A 22,188-nucleotide genomic window follows, 5' to 3' on the forward strand; every position below is an offset into this window, starting at 1 on the left:
TAATGCTGAGTTCAGTTCATGGGGTTTGGACTGTTTGCTCAATGAAATAGAATCAGGCAATCAAAATTTCCCTTCCTGATCCATTGCCAAGATGATAATGTATGCACCCTACAAAAGCAGTACCATATATTGGCTAGGCAGACTCGTGGAAACAGCTGTTTACCTTCATCAAAGGGCCTGGATATGCCTACAAGAGATTTCCCTCCTCTTTGCGATAACGGTTGCTGTTCAAACATCTTTTGCATTTTCCTTGTGGCATGGAGGAAACTACTTGAGAAACCCAAGTCAAAAGCCCCCTGGAACTAATTACAGGTCCATCTGAAGCCCTGAGTGCTTCTTGTATAGTCAAAGCGTGCCCTGTGCTGATTGTAACAAATGCTGGCTCCAAGAAGTGAACAGCTGAATGCTATGCATGTTTATAGAATGTAAGTCCCACTGAGTTTGTCATCTTACTGGCTCTTGTCCTGTCTTTGAATATGTATCAATAGTAATTGCAAATGTGAAGCGGAATTTGCTTTTTTTCTTCATATACCACTGTGAGTTGCAACTCACAGAAAAACCTATTGATACATATTCAAAGATAGGACAAGTCAGTAAGGGGTGTGTGGGTGGGTGTTGGCCTTTATAATGCAAGAGGCAGCCCCAAACATACACTAGATAAAACTTTTTCTTATTTTCCACAATAATCATTTGTGGTGTATTGCTTTGGATTTCAGTTTGTTACAGGCACATCTAGTATACCTTATGAAGGTTTTGCTTCTCTGCGGGGGAGCAATGGACCAAGAAGATTCTGTGTAGAAAAATGGGGGAAGATCACTGCTCTGCCCAGGTAAAATAACACTTGAGTTTCCTGAAACATAAATCCACTTGGTATTTAATAATTCAGGTTTCTATGGGAAAACCATGCTGTTTTAACTGATAAGCCGAGTTATTTCTATCATCTACTTTTAGAATTATGAGAACACCTCTTTAGAAGCCAATGGACAGATTGAATGGGAACTGCCTCAAGAAAAGCTCTGGGCCTCAGTTCTGCTTAGAGCTAAACTGAAACTAGTTTTTGTTCTTTTATTCTCAGAATGTGCCCCCATCTTCAGCAATTTTCCAAAATCAGTGCAAGCAACTCTGCTTTGCTTTGATGCAATTCTTCTCTTCTCCCTCCCCCTTTTCTCTCTTTCGTTCTTTTACTTATTTGCCAACATTCCAATTTACTCTTATTAGCTGTGGCAACCCTTAGCAGCCAAGGCTCTACACCTGAAATGATGATGTCACAGAAGCTTGTAAACAAAACTATGTGGGTCATCACAGCCACTATGGTTAAAATAGAGTACAAACCAAAGAGACAGAGGAGAGATTGGCTGCATAATAACAGTATTGAGTGATATTCGTCATTCCAATGCTCTCTTTGATTTTATTTTATTTTTAGTAAAGCACTCTAGCTGAAACTCTTGAAAGTTTATTTGTTGTTGTTGTTTTTAAAAAAATCAAAATGATATTTGGTGATCAAATAAGAGTTAAATCATCTACTATCAAGGGTATGTTATCAGAAGCAATAATAAAAACACACACCAAAGATTTTTGGCAGTATATTAATTACACTGTTTGATACTCTGCCCAACCAAGATTAAACTTTGTATGATTTTGTAATTCTGAAAGAGATACTAAATGTTGATGTATCCAAGCACCTGGGGTACCTCGTTCCATCAAATTCATCCATTATGGGCAAAACCAAAAGGGTGAAAGTGCTGCAAATACAAAGATTTCAGGATATTTGTTGTGGTTTTTCTGGCTTCTTGTATACACTGGTGGGTGTAGAGAGGCCACATTCTGTAGACCACTTATAGGTCTTTTATTTTAGTAAGCGGTGCATAATGTTTGCTAAATAATAAATAAATAACTGCTGTTTTCCTGCATCGCCAAGTCAAAAGACCCAAACAGGCTGGCGCTGCCAGGTAATCCTATCCTTGGCTAATGGAGCTTTCTATTCTGCACAATGAAATAATGTGTGGGAAGAGGTAGCAAGCTCACCTCTGGTAACCCAGCAATGCCATGAATATCCTCGGTAGTACTAGCACCAGGCAAGCTTAAGCAAACCATTATCTCTCAGCCCGGGCTCTCCACTGGTGGGAGTAGAAAGAGCAGGTACCTATCTACGTCACAGTTTCAGTGAGAACGGCTGTGGTGAAAGAACTTGACCTTCGCGCAGTGTACGCTACAAAACAAATAATGTTAGCAACCAACCCCCGTGTGTGCGGAGGAAGTTTTCCTGGAGACAAATCGGGTCTTTTTAATGCCCAGCGCTCCTGCTTTGCTGACACTGGGGCCACAACCTCAGCGTGATTTAGAGGTATTTGTAAGCGTGCGAGAGTTTGTTTAAACAAAGCGTGAGATAACAACCCACCCCCATCCCCCCCGCTGCAAAACTTTCAAGGAACGGTGCCTTGATCCCCCTCTAAACCAAGTGACCGTCTCAACCTCAGTTCTGAGCTGAATGAAAAGTGATTTGTTTTTATAAGTTCCCTGGCTCCTTCAGCCCTGGGCTGTACCTGCTTCAAAGGCTTTCCATTGCAAACACAGCAGAGTGCTGGCTTAGGCTGCCTAATATTAGGAGACAGGAAGCACCATTGGGTGTCAACTGGCTCTTCGCTATTACTGTTTAAAATATGGCCTTTTGCGCTCTCGTGGGCCCAGCTCTCTCAGGCAGCAAATATTTTCTTAAGATCTGACCTGCTGAAGCGTATCATCCTCGTAGGTTTCTGGGGTGAAGTAGGGTCATACAATGACATGGTGAGGGCAGCCATTGCTGTTCACATGTCTGTACCGTTCACATCTAACACACCTGCTTTTTTAAAATAGTTGTATTGGTGAGAGGAACTGAGCCCTTTCCTTTCCTTGCACTGCATCATTTTTTTTCGTACTCCCTTGCCCCCCACTTCCAATTTTAGAGCTGGACCAGCAGAAGATGTCTGCACTGATAAGAGTGCAGAGGATACCCACTAGGGGAGAGTGGCTATGTAAGCTTTCAGAATACTTAGAATTAGCCAAATTGACAGACAAAATAAGACAAAAATCAAAACGTGAAGTAAAAAAAGAATGGGAGTGCCTAAATGAATACCTCAAAAGTCAAGGTTCGAGGACAGAAATCTGGCTGAGTCTGGAATAACCTTGTGAAGTGAAAGGATATGAAAGAGGTATTTATATCTAGATGTTAGGATAGGTAAAGGTAAAGGTACCCCTGCCCGTACGGGCCAGTCGTGTCCGACTCTAGGGTTGCGCGCTCATCTCGCTCAAGAGGCCGGGAGCTGGCGCCGTCCGAAGACACTTCCGGGTCACGTGGCCAGCGTGACGAAGCTGCTCTGGCGAGCCTCCACCAGCGCCGCACACGGAAACGCCGTTTAGCTTCCCGCTATAAAGCGGTACCTATTTATCTACTTGCACTTAGGGGTGCTGTTGAACTGCTAGGTGGGCTGGAGCTGGGACCGAACGACGGGAGCTCATCCCGCCGCGGGGATTCGAACCGCTGACCCAAAGCGGGTAATCTTCATAAAAAGGGAAGGAAGGAGAATAAAAGATCAGGCTAAGTTCAAATTGAAAGCCAGGTGGAATAGCTCTGTCTTACAGGCCCTGCGGAAGGAAGTTAAATCCTGCAGGGCCCTGGTCTCATGGAACAGCGCATTCCACCAGGTCAGAGCCATCACTGAGAAGGCCCTGGCTTCTCCATACTTCATGGATACACGAAGGCTCCTTTAGCTATGGAAGAGGTGGAGAGCATATGTCGGGCTCCATCTGCTATAAGCTCTGCTAACTGGGGCTGATAGGAGCTAGAATCCAACCACATCTGGAGGTTGGGTAGTTCTTGAGTAATTTGGGGCTTCTGCACCCCACATCCCTGCTGTGTTTGTGTGAACAATTCACGCAACCAAGTACTAAATCAGGGTATGATGGGGAAAGCTCTTATTACCAGTTTTTCTGCTGATTTTTTGGAGTAAATTTCTGAATTCCACTCACTTTCCCCCTGCCTCTTGTTCTTCCCCAGAGCTCATACGTGTTTCAATCGTCTTGATCTCCCGCCGTACCCATCGTTTTCCATGCTGTATGAGAAGCTGTTGACGGCCGTTGAAGAGACAAGCACATTTGGACTCGAGTAAAACACAAACCGTAGTGCCCAGCATCTTGGACCTTTCGTGGACCGTTCCTCAAAGAATACATGAATGCCTGCATTGCATTTCCTGGAGGAAAAGTTGTTTTACAATACAGTTTCTGTGATGGAATTTCGTGAGTGAGTGAGGCTAGATTGGGGAGCTCTTATAAGCTCTGAAACATTCACACAAGTACATAACAAGGGATGTATTCTGTAGGGGACACCTGCAGTTCTCCAAATGACCTCTTTCTTTCTTTTTTTCTTTTGACCACCAAACTTTAATATTTGGTATAATTTAAGAATAAAGAGACAGGACAACAACTGTTGAGCAGCATCAGGGCTACCGCATAAATCTTCCCTATCGCAAAAATGGATTTCACCCAAGTATTTGAACAGAGTTCAAGATGACATACGAAGTTTGGGGTTTTGTTTTTTTAGCCCACTGCTAAATAGTAGGAAGTCAAATGAAAAATGCTGGTGTGCGTGGTTTTTAATATGATAGAAGTTAATTCCCAATGGTACACTACTTTATGTCATATACAATACAGTACTAAAATATGCTATACCTGCTTTACCTAAGACTTTGAGTGCCTGCATGGTGTGCACCGTAAAGATCAAATTTTCTGGGGCTTAATATGAAGGAAGTTGGCAGCAAGAATGACTTGCAGTTAGGTCGGTTGTACAAATGTATATGCAAATAGTGTCTTTAGCAAAAGATGAGCTACTATAAGAGAAAAATGATTGATTTAATGCTTTATACTGCATGAAAAGTGTTCCTTTTTTAAAAAACAACAACAACTAGACTTTACCACAGCATATCAGGAAAAAAAACCAACCTCTTACACAGTAACTTTTGTTTATTTTTGTAAAATCATGATATTGATTTCCTTAAATTGTAAATAAGAAAATAGAGGACAAACTACCTTTTTTTTGAGTTCTTTTCACTTTTCCATGCTTAAATAGATATCGTTCTTGTGTTTGATTCTATAAGCACTCTCAAGGGATACATACATATATAAATATAAATACAAATATATATATATATATATATGCCTTTTATTTTTATAAGGGTAAGATATTCCCGAAACTATTTTTTGCACTGAATGTACCAAAGTCAAAGGGACATTGTGAACTGACTGGCAGAAAACTGCATCACTCGTAGAAACCTGTAAGAAGTAGCTGCTTTAAGAAACAGAGCTTTCTTCACAGTGCCATGTCTGTAGATAATATCAGGACTGTGCACATTAAGTAATAATTTTGTAAGGCTCACTACATTTATAATGTGTAATATGCATTTATTTCAAATGTATTTTTATTTGTTTTGGTTTTCCTTTTTCCTTTTTCATCCATTAACTAACTTTATGGAATAGTGTTGAATACAGATATTTCGTATTTTCCCTGCAAACATTTTTCTTTTGTACAGCACTCTTACAAGCACTACAGAGGATCTGGAAAAGAAAAGAAAAAAACACACAAGATGGTCAGCACTTAAAAAGGACGAACCTTCGCTTAGGAACCTTCACTCACATTTAGCAGCGAACCATCTCCAAGATGTAAACTGTTTCTAGTGTCTTTCTAAGCCTGCATTTTCACTGACTAGTTTTCTTAAACAATGTTTATTAAAATGAACTACTTTTTTCTATGATATATCTGAAACCATGAATCCACCATGTCAAACAAGCATTTAATTTCAGAAACATTAAAAGGTATGAGCCTATTCCTCGCAAGAATCTCCCATGCTGAAGGCCAATTTCATGTGTTGCAGTGGGGAGCATGGTATCCACGGTTTTCTTTTTATTCCCGTGATCATTAAAAAGCAACACATTCCGCCGAAACAAAAGTTTCTAGGACCTACTAGCCTAGATGGTACCTTTGGCTTTGCAAGTCCTTGCTGCGAGGGAGACAGATCTGAGACTAGGAGTAACCGCAGAGCTTTCTCCCTCTTCACGTTGCTGTTGATGGGTGTTCCACGTATGCTCTTCATAGTTGTCTCTGCTGTGAGATCAATCTCCTGCTCACCTGAAGCCCAGCATAAAGGTAAAGGGACCCCTGACCATTATGTCCAGTCGTGACCGACTCTGGGGTTGCGGCGCTCATCTCGCTTTACTGGCCCTGGGAGCCAGCGTACAGCTTCCGGGTCATGAGGCCAGCATGACTAGGCCGCTTGTGGCAAACCAGAGCAGCGCACGGAAACGCCCTTTACCTTCCCACCGGAGCAGTACCTATTTATCTACTCTCAGTGGCATGCTTTCAAACTGCTAGATTGGCAGGAGCTGGGACCGAGCAACGGGAGCTCACCCCGTCACGGGGATTCAAACCGCCAACCTTCTGATCAGCAAGTCCTGGGCTCTGAGATTTAAACCACAGCGCCACCCACGTCCCGTCGAAGCCCAGCATAGCAAAAGTCAAAAATAAAGACTAGCCTTGCACCCTCTCCGCTTAGAAGCTTGGTTCTGTTGGGAGTGGAGGTGGCAGCTGGTGATACAGGGGTCATCCTGAAAGACAAAAATGATTTTAAAAAAAAATATTTGATTGCCTTAAAAGTTTAGGAAGAGTCTATGAAGCTCCAGACATGTAATTTCATAACGGGTCCAGAATTGGCACTGTGTTTCCAGAGGCCGGGGGGGGGGGGTGAGATGGCTGGCACCCACTTGTTGGGATACGACAATCTTTTATACATAAGAGGCCAGTATATAATGTTGACATGATCACATAATGCCCTTTCTTGACCTGTTTTGAAAGAGTGGCAGGAACTACTGTTTGGTAGTCTCTCGGAGAGGTTTGCCCTTTCTGGAAGATGAATCAAATGGTTAAAAACCCTTCAGGTCAATGTGCATTGCTTTGAATTTACTAAGAAACACCCCCCCAAAAAAAAAAATATTAAAATTCACCAGTCTACACTGTGCTGGTGCCTAAAACAGAAATGAACTTGCAAGCAATCTCCGTCTATCTGAATTAACAAAAATATTTAAAATTGTTAGATTGTAATCAAGGCTTGTTGTGCCCTATGGGACCGCCTCTCCTGGTCCCACAGAGGAACTTCAAATAAAAACAAATAAATCTTCAAATAAAAACATCCTGAAGGTCCCAGGCCACAGAGAGGTTAGGCTGGCCTCAACTAGAGCCAGGGCTTTTTCGGCTGCGGCTCCAATCTGGTGGAACGTTCTGTCACAAGAGACTAGGGCCCTGCAGGACTTGACATCTTTCCGCAGGGCCTGTAAGACAGAACTGTTCCACCAGGCTTTTGGTCAGGGCACAGCCTGACTCCCTCCTTTGGCAATCTCCACAGAACTTTAGCTTAATGGTTGCCAACAATTTGATTTTAATTAATTTTTATAATGAAATGTTTTTAGAATATTGTACTATTTTATTGTTGTTAGCTGCCCTGAGCCCGGCTTCAGCTGGGGAGGGCGGGATATAAATAAAATTTATTATTATTATTATTATTGAGAATTGTGGATGTACTGGCCTACAGAAAACAGCTGTTCACGAAAACACAAATGAAATGCTTCCTTCTGTCACAGGTAGAATGCCCTTCACCTTCCTTGAGTGGTATAAGAAAGTCCAAACAGTGCTATATTTGCACACATTTCTAGCAAACCTCTGCCCTGACCTTAAAAAGCTTAGGAAGGTGTATGTAACTGGAGAACTGGCAAACAGCAGAACAACTCTCCTCAGAATGGTTCATGTTTCGAAGTGCAGTACAGTCGTTTGAGATAAGAAGGCAATGTTGCTAGAAAAGGAACCATGGGATTTAGTTTTTAAAAAATTGTCCTCATAACTAAAAAAAATTCAAAATGGAAATGTAAGCCTATATAATCCAGAAGGCTGTGAGTGCAACGACTCCCGTAGCTCAGCGGGCAGGAAAGTTCAGGGATTTTACTTTCCTTAGCTGGTAAGTCTGAATTTCATAAACCCATTTTGTGTACTTGCCAGGCTATACCTTCAGCTATCGTTACAGAACATCTTCAGATTTAACATAGTTAAATGTTTTTGTAAGTTTCGGGGTTTGGGGTTACAACACAATTGTCCCAAACCCCATGCCACCCTGCCTTAGCTCTCCAGTAATGTCAGTTTACCACTTACTCATATCCTGGTGTAGGTATGTATTGTGAAAGCATAGATTCTCAGAATCTTTCCTGATGGTGAGAAGCCAAAATCTTGTTTTACACCTAATACGTCTCCAGAAGGATTTTATCTTCACTCATTTAAGAGAGGCTGAGAGGCAGCTGCAGAGAGATTGGGGTGGATTGTTTCTCAGATTTTCTTAGAACTAAAAGGTTAAAAATGTGGAGGGCAGGAGAGAGAGAAATCACAAAATTGTGACACCTTATAGTGTATAGATTCAGTGATTTGCTTGTGGGCAAGCAAAAGCCAGGTCTTCCTTTCCACCCGTCGTGTCACAGGTACACTTGTACAACAGATTTCCTCAAACTGAACTGCAAATGAATGATTCATTCATTTTTATTTTACTTTCCCATAGCAAAATACTGCGAGTTATACGTGGGATAATGAGCGAATTCCCTGCAATGGACATGCTAGATAAGAGGAAAAAATTGGGTTGCATGGCATTAACTTAAGTAATATGCATTCCTGCAACAAAAGTCTGTAGGTTGCATTTCCTTTTTAAGCTGTTTGATCGCCCAAAATACCAATAGCCACGGTGTCCATATGGAAACTTGTCCGTCTAGCAGAGGGAGCTGCGAATGCTGATTGAAAGGTGGAATTAGCCAGAAGGCAATAGTCAAATTCATTCATCTAAGAGAATGTGCTGTGGCCATCAGCTTTTATTAATTACTAGGTATGTTGTTTGGCTTCTACAATTTCTGCTCAATGCTCTGGAATGACTTGTAAAATCAATTAACATTCTGCCCTTTCACCTGCAGAAGCAAAGATAGCTGGGCGTAATTATCTGTAGCTTCTCTTCCAAGAGGTGTGTGGACTGGAGACAAACAACACGAGACGCATCTTTTCTCTTTGTTACAGCAAGCAGCTTCAGAACTATTTTGAATATATATTTGCATGGTTATAAGGATTCCACCACCACCACCACCCCCCCGGAATGATACAGATTTCATTCAATGAAACGGGTGCATTCAATTTGATGCCATCACTCCCCAGTCAGAGGCATAAGATGAACAATTGCATGGTTAGATTAGGAGGGCATCTAAGGTGAAATACAACCCCGATCTAAAAGGCCAGGCTGTGCGCAACATAAGCTCCACGATAAAGTTGTTCGTCCCAGTTCACTGAATATATAGTGAACATAAGGTAAAGGTAAAGGTACCCCTGCCCGTACGGGCCAGTCTTGACAGACTCTGGGGTTGTGCGCCCATCTCATTTAAGAGGCCAGGGGCCAGCGCTGTCCGGAGACACTTCCGGGTCACGTGGCCAGCGTGACATCGCTGCTCTGGCGAGCCAGAGCCGCACACGGAAACCCCGTTTACCTTCCCGCTGATAAGCGGTCCCTATTTATCTACTTGCACCCGGAGGTGCTTTCGAACTGCTAGGTTGGCAGGCGCTGGGACCGAGCAGCGGGAGCGCACCCCGCCGCAGGGATTCGAACCGCCGACCTTTCGATCGGCAAGTCCTAGGCGCTGAGGCTTTAACCCACAGCGCCACCTGCGTCCATACACAACATATAATCTTCAAAGGAAGTTGGAAATCTGGGCAGTAGCTCTCTGGCAGGGCTTCTGAAGGAAAGTCTCTGGCAGGGTATTTAAAGGGGCAGAGAAGCGTGAGCTGGCATTTTGCTTGCTTTTTTCAAGTTACGGGAGTGAAGAAAGTTTTGTGGTTTCTTTGGTGCTTCCAGAGATCCAACAGGGCTTCCGTTGCTAACGATGAGAGTTGCATCTGCTCGCTTAGGCTTTGACATCTGAAGTGTTAATCACAGCTGTTTATAAGGCTGCGGATTATCAGTTGCAGATGTTTTCTGAGCCTTGCAGCAGATGTTGCAGTGATATTTCTGAGATGCTCTTTTTTTTTTGGATGGAGGGAACTCTCTGTAAATGTTAAATGTCTGATAACACTACTGGTCTCAAGTCTCTTTCCGTTTAATACAGAGCAATATGAATATTGTTTAAACACCAAGTTAACACATTTGGAACTATCCACATGTATAACTGAGCAGATCTGAGAAAAAACAACAATTATGGCATACTTAATATATTGCACTGGGACATGAAGTAGTTAGCAAGTGATGTTAAGAATAGTTAATAGTCAGTAATTAGCAACTGATGTTACAAATGCCTATAGGTCACTGATTCATTTTTATTTAATTTATGGTTGTTTAATATAATTGATAGTTCTAGAAAGTTGCCTGTCTGACAAATCAAGGATTCCTTAGATGATGATGATGATATTATTATTATTTATTATTATTATTATTATTATTATTATTATTATTATTATTATTCCCTGTGAAATTATCCAGTCATCTATTATTGCTGTCTAATTTGCCATTTGAACTATAAATTAAATAGCACCTGCCTGGACTCTTCTGGGCATTGAGCTCCCTCTTCCAAGAAAATGTAAGACTATTATTTATTTAATATTATCTTCACTCTAGCGCTCCTTTAGTTCTTTATTTACTTCTTTATATGCTGGCCACCCAACTGTCTGGGAGGTTTGCATAAACAGCTAAATACGAAATACGATTCGCAAACACTAAAACCAAAATAAATCACAAAAAGTCCAGTGAAAAACAAAACAATTTGAAGTCAGTATGAAACATAGCAACTGTGAAACAGTTTAATCCAGCCAGTAGGAACTGTGTAAAAGCTCCTTAGGCACCCAAGGGTATGTAATTAAAAGGTCTTGGAAAACAAGAAAGTCTTGCACCTGGTGCCTAAAAGATAGCATATGCACCAGGTAAACCTGCCGGGGCATTTCATAAGTGGGGTGCCACCACCAAAAACACCTCCCTAGTAGATGTCTGCCTCACTTCAGTAAGTGATGTGGAAGCTGGAGAAGGGTCTCAAAAGAAGATCTCAGTGCCTGGGAAGGGCATATGGAAGAAAGTGACTCTTTAGGTAACCTGGCACCCAAGCTCTTGTAAGTCTCCGGGACTGGAGGGGTGGGGCAGAAACAAAGCACATTACTGGGATCACTGCGTTGATGCAAAAGTGATGTCACTTTTGGTTGGCTACCAGGATATTTTCAGAAGCACTTTGATCCATTTGTATTTTGGTCCATTTGTAAACCGCCTGGAGATATTCCAGCATTTGCTCTTGCTTCCAGTCCATTTTAAGTTTGGGGGGGTAAAGCATTTTTAAAATAAAAACACACACAAACACCCTACTTGCCATACATCCGGGTTTTCCCAGACATGTTGCCAATTCAGCCAAAATCCGCCCTGTTGCCATTTGCGCAGCCCGATTCCCAGATGTGTCTGGGACATATGGCAGCCCTATTTGTGTTGCTTTGTGATTTTGTCCATAATATAGTTGCTTGAATGTAACTGTTCTTTTTCTCTCAACCAACGATAAAAGGTGAACCACGTTTAAAATGACTGTACTGCTCAAGCTAAAATACTTCGCTCCAGAGAGACAGAGAGAGAGAGAGAGAGAGAGAGAGAGAGATCAGTTTGTCGATGCGCTGCTAAAGATGTTGTTTCTTTTCCAGAAGGACAGGTTAGGATTCTTGCACTCCTCCCTGCCTCCATTTCCGGCTTTGGGAGCATAATTGCTTGCTGACAGCTCTTTGACTCAGCTGCTGTGTTCTTACAACTTTGCATAATGATCGTATATCATTTCCATTGTTAGGTATACGAGGACTGTTCCGTAATAACGCAACCACCCACGTTTTGCTTGACACCGTTTGGAAATGGCCACTAGCTCAGCTGATTGCTCTGGCCCAGTTTTGTTTACCTTACTTAGGGATCTGACGGTGGCTGTTGTCAAGGAACACGATCCTAAGCAACTGCTGGGGGATCCTGCTGATCCAAGAGGGGGTCAACGGAGCCGTTGAACAGCTACTCCTTTAAGACCTGGTAGATCCATGCAGTGATTGCGGCAAAGAAAAATGCAGTGGGAGTATGGCCCAAGCAATGTACGTAGTAATAACTCAAGCTAAGCAGCCAGCTGGTGGCATGAATCGAGAGAGGGAGACGCTACGGCACTGCTTAAATCATTTACTGTGTGCAGTCACTCCATTAGTATAAGTATTGTGACAGTTCTTGCAAATGTAGCAGCTTATCAGAAGATATTTGTGTTGGATCTAGACCTCATCATCATACCTGTGAGTCAAGCCCTGTTGATTTCAGTGAACCACACAGGCAAAGGAAAATGTTTTGCTTAACTTCATGGTTATCAGGTTATGGGAACACATGTGCCCCTGCCCATCTATCAAAGTGGCCCCTTGACATTGGGAGAGATCTGGATTTGGCCCACTGACTGGATCCGTCCCCCCTTTACGGCTTGCTCTTTGCTAAGGGTACACTTGCCTGTTTCAGCGAAAGCCCTGCCAGCTCTTTAAAGACTTTTACAACATGCCTGATTTCATGAAAATGACTTGTACAATTTCTGAAACGTCCCAGAAACCTTTAGACTTCATCCTTTTGTTTTGGTTCTGCAAAAAGCACATAAGCTGAGGGGGAGAGCGCTGTAGGATACTTGCAATGCCTGAAGATTCTAGTTTCAGGTAGTAGATGTTATCTCTTTGTACATTCTGGATGTGTTTGATGCATTGTCGTATCCTCTTGAGATTCCTCATTTTGTTTACTTATTATTTTTTAAAATATAAGTAATTTAACAATGAAACGGGGAGGGGAGAAATGGGGGGGAAGCCATGAGAAACAGACAGGAGAAAAAAGTGAATGCGACAAAAATGCAACCATCAGCTCACATTAACATACAGTTCAGTGACCATCAGATGCAAAAGTTTGGGGTGTTATAAATTCACTCTTACCAAATTAGGATGACAAATTATATATAAAGGGATAGAACAGTTTAGATTTTTGGTCTGATGTTTAGTGGATATTTAGTGTTACATTTGTTTACTGGAGGTACTTTCTTTGAGAGAGAGAATTTTATTAGAGGTTTTAAACATATAAAGCAATATATATCCAAACTCTCTTATGGAAAAATAATAAAAGGCAATATATCAAAAGAAAAGAATAATATAGAGAAAGAAAATAGAAAATACTGTATTCATTATCTTCATAACACAAAGAAAGAAAGAAAAGAGAAGAAAAAAGAAAGCCCTCCATCACCATTTTATTTCAATCTTCTATCTGCATACCAAGAGCTAAATCTGCCCATCTCCCACCTGGGAGGTCTCCCCCCTTTCCTCAGCCTCAGCATTACACACCCTGAGAAAACCCTGTGATCTGTCTCCCACACAGATCTCTTCCTTTTCTAACCCACAATTATCTGTACAAATTTTATTGGAAGTACTTTATGAATGAACATTTTTCTCCAGAAAGCATTTAAATCCATTTCCCCAGAAAACGGCCTATACCTTGGTTTAAGAACAGCTTAGTTTATGAACAACTTGGGTTAAGAATGCTGCAAACCCAGAAGTAGGTGTTTTGGTTTGTGAACTTTGCCTTGGAAGCAGAACATGTTCCGCTTTCTGTTGAGTGTGTTCCATTTGTAAATTGAGCCCCCCCCCTGCTATGGGAAAGCACGCCTTGGTTTAAGAATGCTTTGGTTTAAGAACAGACTTCCAGAACGGAATAAGTTTGTAAACCAAGGTACCACTGTACTACAGGATAGGAACATAGGGAGCTAGCTTAATATTGTGTTAGACCAGTGGTCCATTTACCTCAGAATTGTCTGCACAGACTGGGAGCAACTCTCCAGGGTTTCACATTGGGCTCTTTCCCCCACCCTTATCTTGAGATGCTGAGGACTGAATCTCAGATCTTCCTCACTTTCTTGATAATTTTAAATGTTTTATTTTTAATTTGTGGTAAACCATTCAGGTGGTTTATTGCCAATGAGAAGCATATGCATGTTGTTAAATCATATAAATGAATAAATGCTCCACAGCTGACCTATAGACCTTCAGGATTCAAGGCCTGAATAAAAGAAATACTCAAAATAAAATCAGCCATATTTTTAAATCCATCTTTCTTCTGGTGGTTGTAATTCTGTTCCCATCCAAGCACATACAGGTTCCACTGGAATCAGCATGTAATTGAGGAAAGGGTTATAGGCTTGTGGGTTGCGGAATTATGGTACAGTTAAAACAGTAGAGTTGAACATCTCACAGACGGTTAAAGGCTGTTGTTGAAGAGGAAATGTCACAGTGGCTTCAGACACCTATAGATTTAAGTACCATCTTACTTGGGCAGATTCAGTGATAGCACTATTTAGGTTAGGTGTTCTCTGTTCTGGTCACAGTGATTATAAGGAGGAGTGATGCAGGGGATCAGTTCATATGACGCATTTCGCACTTAGTCACATAACATAATCATTGGTGCATCTCTACTTATGTGCAATTATTTGACGGTGCTTGGCTTCCAAACTGGGTGGCGTCATGGGTTGTAATGGGTGACATCAGGCCACCTGCTACCAGCCTTGTGATGGTTCAGATTATTTTATGCTGAAGCTCAGCAAGTGGGAAGCTCGGGTTGGCGCTCTGCCAAATTGCGTTTGGTGCCAGAACTCAAAAGCAAAGCATTCTGGGAACTCCCATGTGTAGGAACCAGTGTAGGAACAGGCCTGCACAACCTGTGATTCATAAATATTGCCCATGAGCCAGGCACTGGGACCTGCCAGGAGCTTGATAAATTTCCTAGAGATGGTGGGGTTGTACTTTTCTCAATACGTCTCAGGCTATGTAGGTCTGTGCTAGGCTATTTGACCTGGTGGCCGCTCTCCATTTCTGCCTCCATATCCAGATTTTGTGCTTCACAATAGCCTTGTTCAGATGTGCGGCTTGCATGTAAACCCTGCCTGTGAGCACAGTGTGTGAGGACAAGTGCACTAAGATCTGTCGTCTTCTCCTTTCACTAGTTGGAGGCTGAGCTGTGATATGGGAGCCTCCTCTAGTCATGGACCCTGCATGACATAGAACCCCATGAAATATAGGTCTAGATCAGAATTGCATATCTTGAACGGCAGCAGTTAACCAGGGATATTTCCCAGCTTCAACTGGGAACTGAACCTGGGACATTCTGCACATAGCTGTCAACTTACAGATTTGAAAATAAGGGACCAGCAGCCTCAAAAATAAGAGATCAGCAGCCAAAATAAGGGATTTTCCAAGCACAGGTATGTTCAACTTCTGAGCCCCTCCGATCCAAAAGCAGAAAGCCCAGCCAGCAGCCACACAAAGCCCCAAGTGGTAGTTCCCACAGTGCAGCAACCCGGCAAAGGGGATGCAGCAAGGAAACTACCGTCACCTCTCCACTGGGAAGCGCTGAGCAAAGGCGAGTCCCCAGGCAACGCAACCGATTTGATCAGCACAAGGCATGCAAGCTCCACCCCCACCAGTCGTTCTTAGACTCCTTATTGGGTGAGCAACGCAGCCAAGCAACCCTGTTGGAGCCTGCCTCCTCCCTGGCTGGGAGGGAAGGAGGGAGAGGAGCTGCTTTCTTTGAAACCCGGGAAATTTAAGTGTCATCATCAATAAGGGACAGCAGTGGGACATGGCGCTGGGATAAGGGAGTTTCCCGTCAAATAAGGGACGCTTGACAGCTATGGTTCTGCATGGAGAGCTTATGCTCTGCCACTTGTACAGATAGCACACGAGGAGCAGACCCAAATAGGACTATTATTTTTGCTTATTATGAGTTTCTATTGTTATCCCCCCCCCCCATCACCTGTTTTGTCCTCTCTTGCTGGCTTCTGTAATTCTGTAATCACCTAGCTTCTGTAATCCAAGGTTAGATTGGAAGAAATAGCTGAATCAAATTAATTTTGTTATGTTTGCAAGAATTGCCACTATTTGTCCTTGTGCCAAAGACCTTAATATAAAAGACTTAACACAGCAAAGAATCCTGGGAATGTATTACAGCATAACACGAAACCGATAATTTGTGGTCACTAATATCACAGTGCATGAGATCTGCGTGAAATGTGGCCACATCTATTTAACTGGGCCTAGTGGAAACTCAATTAACTCAAGGACGTGCTTTTGTTATACAACATGGGACCTAGTTCTCGCAAACAAGCTTGCTCTCTCCCCACAGTCATTTCCTTCAGTATAAAATGCCACACAAAGAAGCTTAGATAGGAACCACATGTTTTTGTGACATGATTGTTTCTGGGTTTTTCTCTTCTTAGCTACTCATTTTCATATGGCATAGACCGGTTCCTTCTTTTTATATCTCTCCATCCTGTCCGGCAGACCTCAGCATACTAATCCATTTCTGCTGCCATCACTGTTTGTTTGTTCAATGTTCTCCTTTCCACTGTTGGTGACATGTTTATTGTGGGATAAGCAGTCTCAGATAACCAACATGCTTAAGTCAAATTAATACATGAAGGGGTTAAAACCATAGAGTAAGCTGTCCTGCCAGGCTTCGCTCGCCTTGGGAGGGACCATGTAATCAAGCCTTCCCCCCCCCCCTCAGTCTTCCTGATGAAATCAGTGTGTCAAGAGGCATAGCTGCATGGTCCTCAAAAGCCATTCCTTGTGTTCCTATACCAATAATTTAGAAACTTTCAGTGCTTTGGAACTAAGCCAAGCTTTACCGCTTGTGCAACCTTTCTGAATGCTGTACGGAAAAGCACATGAATCTGACCTTCAGAGAGTTTTTATGTAAACCATTTTTAACTTACCAAACGTGTGGCTTTTTTTCTAGGTTGGGGAAGTGGAAAAACTTTGGAAAGAACTCACCAGGGCATATTTTAAAGGTCCTGTGTCCTATATTTCCAAGTTTGCTGCATATTTTGTTATTTTTAAAATCTCTAGTGGGGTTCTCTCACCGAAGAGTACCTGCCCCAGACTTGGATCTTGGCATCCAGGAATTCTCCTTTTTTACCTATTTTGCCCCTTGCACCATCAATTATCTCCTTCATTTCAGAACCTTTAGTTCACTTCCTTTAATCTTTTCTTCACTGGAATTCTCTGTCTGTCTGTCTGTCTGTCTATCTGTCTACTCATCCCCCACCCCTCACGCACGTAGCCTCTGTGCACTAGCTACATCACTTTCAACATCAGTGCCAATGTTCTAATTCTTCTCCTTCAGAGATCTGGAACCTGTGTGGCTGGACTCCAGCCCCAGCTAACATGGCCAACGATGAACAAACAAGGAGCAGTAACATCTGGAGGACCATCCCAGTTCCACTTCAACACTCCATCTCTTCGACACTTGCTTTATCCTCTCCTTTATCCCCCATCCCTACACTTCTTTTCCCTCCTCACTCCGTACAAACGCATCTGCTATTCACTGTATAGCTTCAATCCCTTGTCATTTTCTGTGCCATTATGCTTGGGCAGCTGTTTCTCTCACTTTCAAAGCCTTATTTCTTTCCTAAAGCACTCCTAGCCTGAAGCCTGGTCTCCAGATGCAGAAAAATGGGGTGAAGTGGCAGAAGGAAATATATCACCCCCCCCTTCAGATTGCAGGTGGGACATTGATCCTTGCTTCTCTTCTTAGCAAGAGAGAGAGTGTGTGTGTATTGGAGAAAGAGGTGGGAGAAAGACGTGTATAACAAGCATCCTTATTTTCCAGGTACAGTACAGTCCCAGATTCACACAAGCCGTCCCAGTTTCTGATTTCATCCCAGAATGTCCTGCTTTTCCTTTTGTTGTTGTTTAGTCGTGTCCGACTCTTTGTGACCCCTTGGACCAGAGCACGCCAGGCCCTCCTGTCTTTCACTGCCTCATGCAGTTTAGTCAAACTCATGTTTGCAGCTTCGAGAACACTGTCCAACCATCTCGTCCTCTGTCGTCCCCTTCTCCTTGTGCCCTCCATCTTTCCCTTAGTACGTCCCTATTTTCATCAGAAAAGTGTTGGGAGGGTATGGAGTTATGTGACTCACAAGAAAAGGAAATAAGTAACTACAGTGGTACCTCGGGTTACATACGCTTCAGGTTACATACGCTTCAGGTTACACTCCGCTAACCTAGAAATAGTGCAGAACAGAAATCGGGCTCCGGCAGCACGGCAGCAGCAGGAGGCCCCATTAGCTAAAGTGGTGCTTCAGGTTAAGAACAGTTTCAGGTTAAGTATGGACCTCCGGAACGAATTAAGTACTTAACCCAAGGTACAACTGTAGAAGATACCTAAGAAGATATCTGAAGGCAGCCCTGTATAGGGACAACTCATTCAGATGGGTGGGGTATAAAAAATAAATTTATTATAATTAGTAGTAGTATTAATATTAGTATAAGTATAGAATAGGACTTCCTTGTTTCCATTGGAGAAATGTTGGAGGGTATGCAGTTTCATGTTCAGTTCCATACCTAGATTGGCACAAAGTGTTAAAAGCCATGGGATGATAATGGTAGTTCAGCTTTTGGCTCAACATTCAGAGAGGTTTTCGTGTACGCGGGAAATGGAAGAAGGGGCTGACCTAATCACATAAGAGAAGCAATGCTAATGATGCAATTATTATTTAACAGGTGATTCCCCATGTGTGTTTGCCGTCTTCATTAGGGGAACTTATCCAGCCTTTAACTAGACACAGGCCTAGCATCTTATTCCAATGTGATACTTGTAGAGGAGCAATCTCTCTAAATGTCATTCTGTCCTGCATCCTCCAGCCTGGTTGGATGTTACTGAGATCAGGGCACAAAGGTAGCACCCACCTCTTCTGGTTGCCTCTGAACAACCTGGAGGCATATTTTAAGGATGGGAAGGAAATTCGACTTGCATTTGAATGTGGATCTACCTAAATTGCACTTCCCAAATCAATATGGGAACTGAAACACAGCTATCTTTTGCATTTCTCAGAAATTTGTGGTTCAGTCCTCCAGCCCCCTCCCCAGAAAAGGGCATGTGTTAGGGGAAAGTGTGCCTAAGAATGCATATATTAATGAAAGCAGTGTTCTGATGGGAGAAATTGCTTGCAAAAAAGGTCTGTGCATTGGGCAAAAATGAGTACTAAAATGCTGGCAAACTTTCTTGATGACTTTTAAAAAAAATGCTAAATATTCATAATATCTTTGGACCACCTGATTTTTAAAAACAAACAAACAAACAAACCACAAAGAAAAAGAATAAAGCAATAAATTATCAGTAAAAACATCTAGTGAAAACATTCGAAAAATTGAGATTAGCAATAAACTAAATACAGATTAAAACACACATGGAAATCTGGCTAGCGCAAAACTGGAAAAACGAGAAAGGGGGAGGAAACCAGAATTGACAGATTTATCTATCCCTAATATATTTTGCTAATGTGCCTGATAGCTGTGTTAACAGACCAGTCTTTCATGAATTTATCTCCATATCTTGATTTGCACCTCAAGTTAATACTCTTTTGCAGTGTCTTTCTTTATTTTAAAGGCAAAAGAAGGGAACACAGTTTTCGAGCATGATAACAGAATATGGCATGTGACCATCTCCTTGTAACGCTCTATTAAAAGAGACCTGCCTTTCTTTTAAGGGTAGTTGAGCAGATGGTAAAATGTACAGGGAGAATTCCAAGGATGACATTTCATATTCCCTGTAGCTAATTAAAAATTGCTTGCTGCTCCCAGATACCTCTCATTCTAATCAAGGTATTCAAATTGCGTTGCAGTCAATGGAAGTGTAATCTGTTGCCTGCAATTTCATTTTCTTGTCTCGTTTCACACAATGGCCATATCATTAAATTGCCTTCCCTGGTTTAAACGGATCCCAAACATACCTACTTACGGAACCCAGCTAAAGAGGGGCTTTAGCATTTAATTGCTAAATAAAGGGCTTGTGTTCTAAGGGACACAATTAACAGCCTTCCAAACTGCAGGCTGTGTGTCTCACTCAGGGGTGAGGAACCTGAGGCCTAGGAGCTGAATGCAGCTTTTCAGACTTTTCTGTCTGACTGTATAGACTCTTACGTGTGCAAGCACACACACCCCTCTTGCCAGACCACACCTTTCGCCTGCCTGCTTTGCACCCTCCTCAAATGCTTTTACCTGGCTGGGATGCATCCTTGAATTGTTATTGTGCTTCTTGCCTTCCAGGATCGAGAGCGGTGTGTGTGTGCAGAAACTGGTGTACACTACAAAGTTAAATTGTACAGTGGTACCTCGGGCAGGTGGCGCTGTGGGTTAAACCACAGAGCCTAGGACTTGCCAATCAGAAGGTCGGCAGTTCGAATCCCCGCGACGGGATGAGCTCCCGTTGCTCGGTCCCTGCTCCTGCCAACCTAGCAGTTCGAAAGCACAAAGTGCAAGTAGATAAATAGGTACCACTCTGGCGGGAAGGTAAACGGCATTTCCGTGCGCTGCTCTGGTTCGCCAGAAGTGGCTTAGTCATGCTGGCCACATGACCTGGAAGCTGTATGCCAGCTCCCTCGGCTAATAAAGCGAGATGAGCGCCGCAACCCCAGAGTCGGGTTACAGACGCTTCAGGTTACAGACTCCGCTAACCCAGAAATAGTGCTTCAGGTTAAGAACTTTGCTTCAGGATGAGAACAGAAATCTCGCAGCAGCGGCGCAGCAGCAGTGGGAGGCCCCATTAGCTAAAACGGTGCTACAGGTTAAGAACAGTTTCAGGTTAAGAACGGACCTCCAGAACAAATTAAGTACTTAACCTGAGGTACCACTGTAGATTCCTTGCTTTGCTCACTTTTGCCTCTTTCCCTTCCTGCCACTCACAGGTGCCCCCCCCCCCCGAAAGGAAAGGCAACCCTTAAGCTGAAACTGTTTCACCACATCTGGTCTATCCAGTCAGCTAAATTCACATTGAAGCCACACTTTTGTGTCAAACCACCTTCACCTTTATTGATTGTTTGAACAGAATTTGAGCAGCTGCAGAAGAACGATGACTGGGTGCTGAATCAGGCTGAGATGAAGGAGACGGTTTGGGCAGGAGCAGGTAACCCAGTGGGGTGGGGTCACAACAAAAGCCTCCCAGCAACAGCGTTGCTACAACTTAATATACAGTTTAATATACTACCGCTTCTGCCTTGACCTGCATTTCCCACAATCGGTGCTCTTTCCGTTCCCCTGCCAGTGCCTGCTGTTTCACGAAAGTTTCATAACTATTTTTGCAACGTATGTAACTTGCATTCGCTCCAATCTAACGGAAATCCCGGAGCAATGTAGAGAGAAGTCTTTGCAGACACTTGAAAACAGCTACAATGGTGCAAAATTGTAAATGGACACTGATTGTGATTTCCCGGAGAAACGTGTGAACTGCTGCAATTTCCGCTTCCTTTTTCCATTAGAATTCTCCCAACTGCCCTAGAGGAGTGAGGAGATTGTAAGGCTGGTGCAGTGTGGGCACAACAGCAGAAGCAAACTGGCACTTCTGCCAGGGTGCCCACACAGCCCCACTGCTGCCTTGTTGAACTAGCTAGGCCATTGGCTTGATCCAGCAGGCTGCTCTTATGTTCCTATGTTACTGATGCTGCCGCTGAAGGTCTACTGCTGGGGTTCCAGCCTCCTAGACTGTCCACTTCTTGATGTGTATCAGGTGAAAAGACAACACAAGACTAGGCCCTCCAGAACGCAACTGAGAGTGACGGAGAGATACCTCCTCCTCCTTCGAACAGATCTCAACAGGATTAGCTACAAAGGAATAAACCACCAAAGCAGATCGCCGATACCGACGCTAGCACATTGAGAATGGGAAAATTAAAGTGGTTCTAGATACAGAGGGGTTGGGGAAATATAAGAACAAAAAGACCAAGTTGGGACAGATCAATCTACCCAGGCCATCTGGGCAGATTAACCAGCGAAAGCTGTAAAGCAATCATAACGTGAAAATACTTCGGGTCATTTAATGAACCACTATTATATTGGTCAGCATAAAATAAGAGAGTGAGATTCAACTAAGTTGTTCTGTGTGCAGAACAAGATGCACTCTGCTTGGAGAGGGTTGGAGGAACCCTCAGAACAGGTTTAGGGAGTGGGTTTCGGTGAGGATAGGCGGAAGTCCTGTTGGGTGTATGAATCTCATTCCCTATGCTCATACCCCACTTAGTATCCCCACTATACTCCAC

At 43.0% G+C, this 22,188-nt stretch overlaps 2 protein-coding genes across 6 annotated transcripts in view; both read left to right on the forward strand.

The window, feature by feature from the left end:
• HECW2 (HECT, C2 and WW domain containing E3 ubiquitin protein ligase 2) overlaps positions 1 to 5,870 on the forward strand; it is a 179,211-nt gene extending 173,341 nt beyond the window's left edge. For all 5 annotated transcript variants that reach the window (XM_083703865.1, XM_083703864.1, XM_083703866.1 and 2 more), the window contains 2 exons: positions 717 to 829; positions 4,034 to 5,870. In XM_083703865.1, the coding sequence (XP_083559991.1) occupies positions 717 to 829; positions 4,034 to 4,145 (225 nt within the window). In that variant the 3' untranslated portion in view covers positions 4,146 to 5,870. The remainder of the gene's footprint in view (positions 1 to 716; positions 830 to 4,033) is intronic.
• The window catches only part of STK17B (serine/threonine kinase 17b), a 110,225-nt gene that overhangs the window by 44,549 nt on the left and 43,488 nt on the right, over positions 1 to 22,188 (forward strand). The gene's annotated exons all lie outside the window — the stretch shown is intronic.

The sequence above is a fragment of the Podarcis gaigeae genome (genome assembly GCF_964106915.1).
Source record: "Podarcis gaigeae genome assembly, chromosome: 1".
Lineage (NCBI taxonomy): Eukaryota > Metazoa > Chordata > Lepidosauria > Squamata > Lacertidae > Podarcis > Podarcis gaigeae.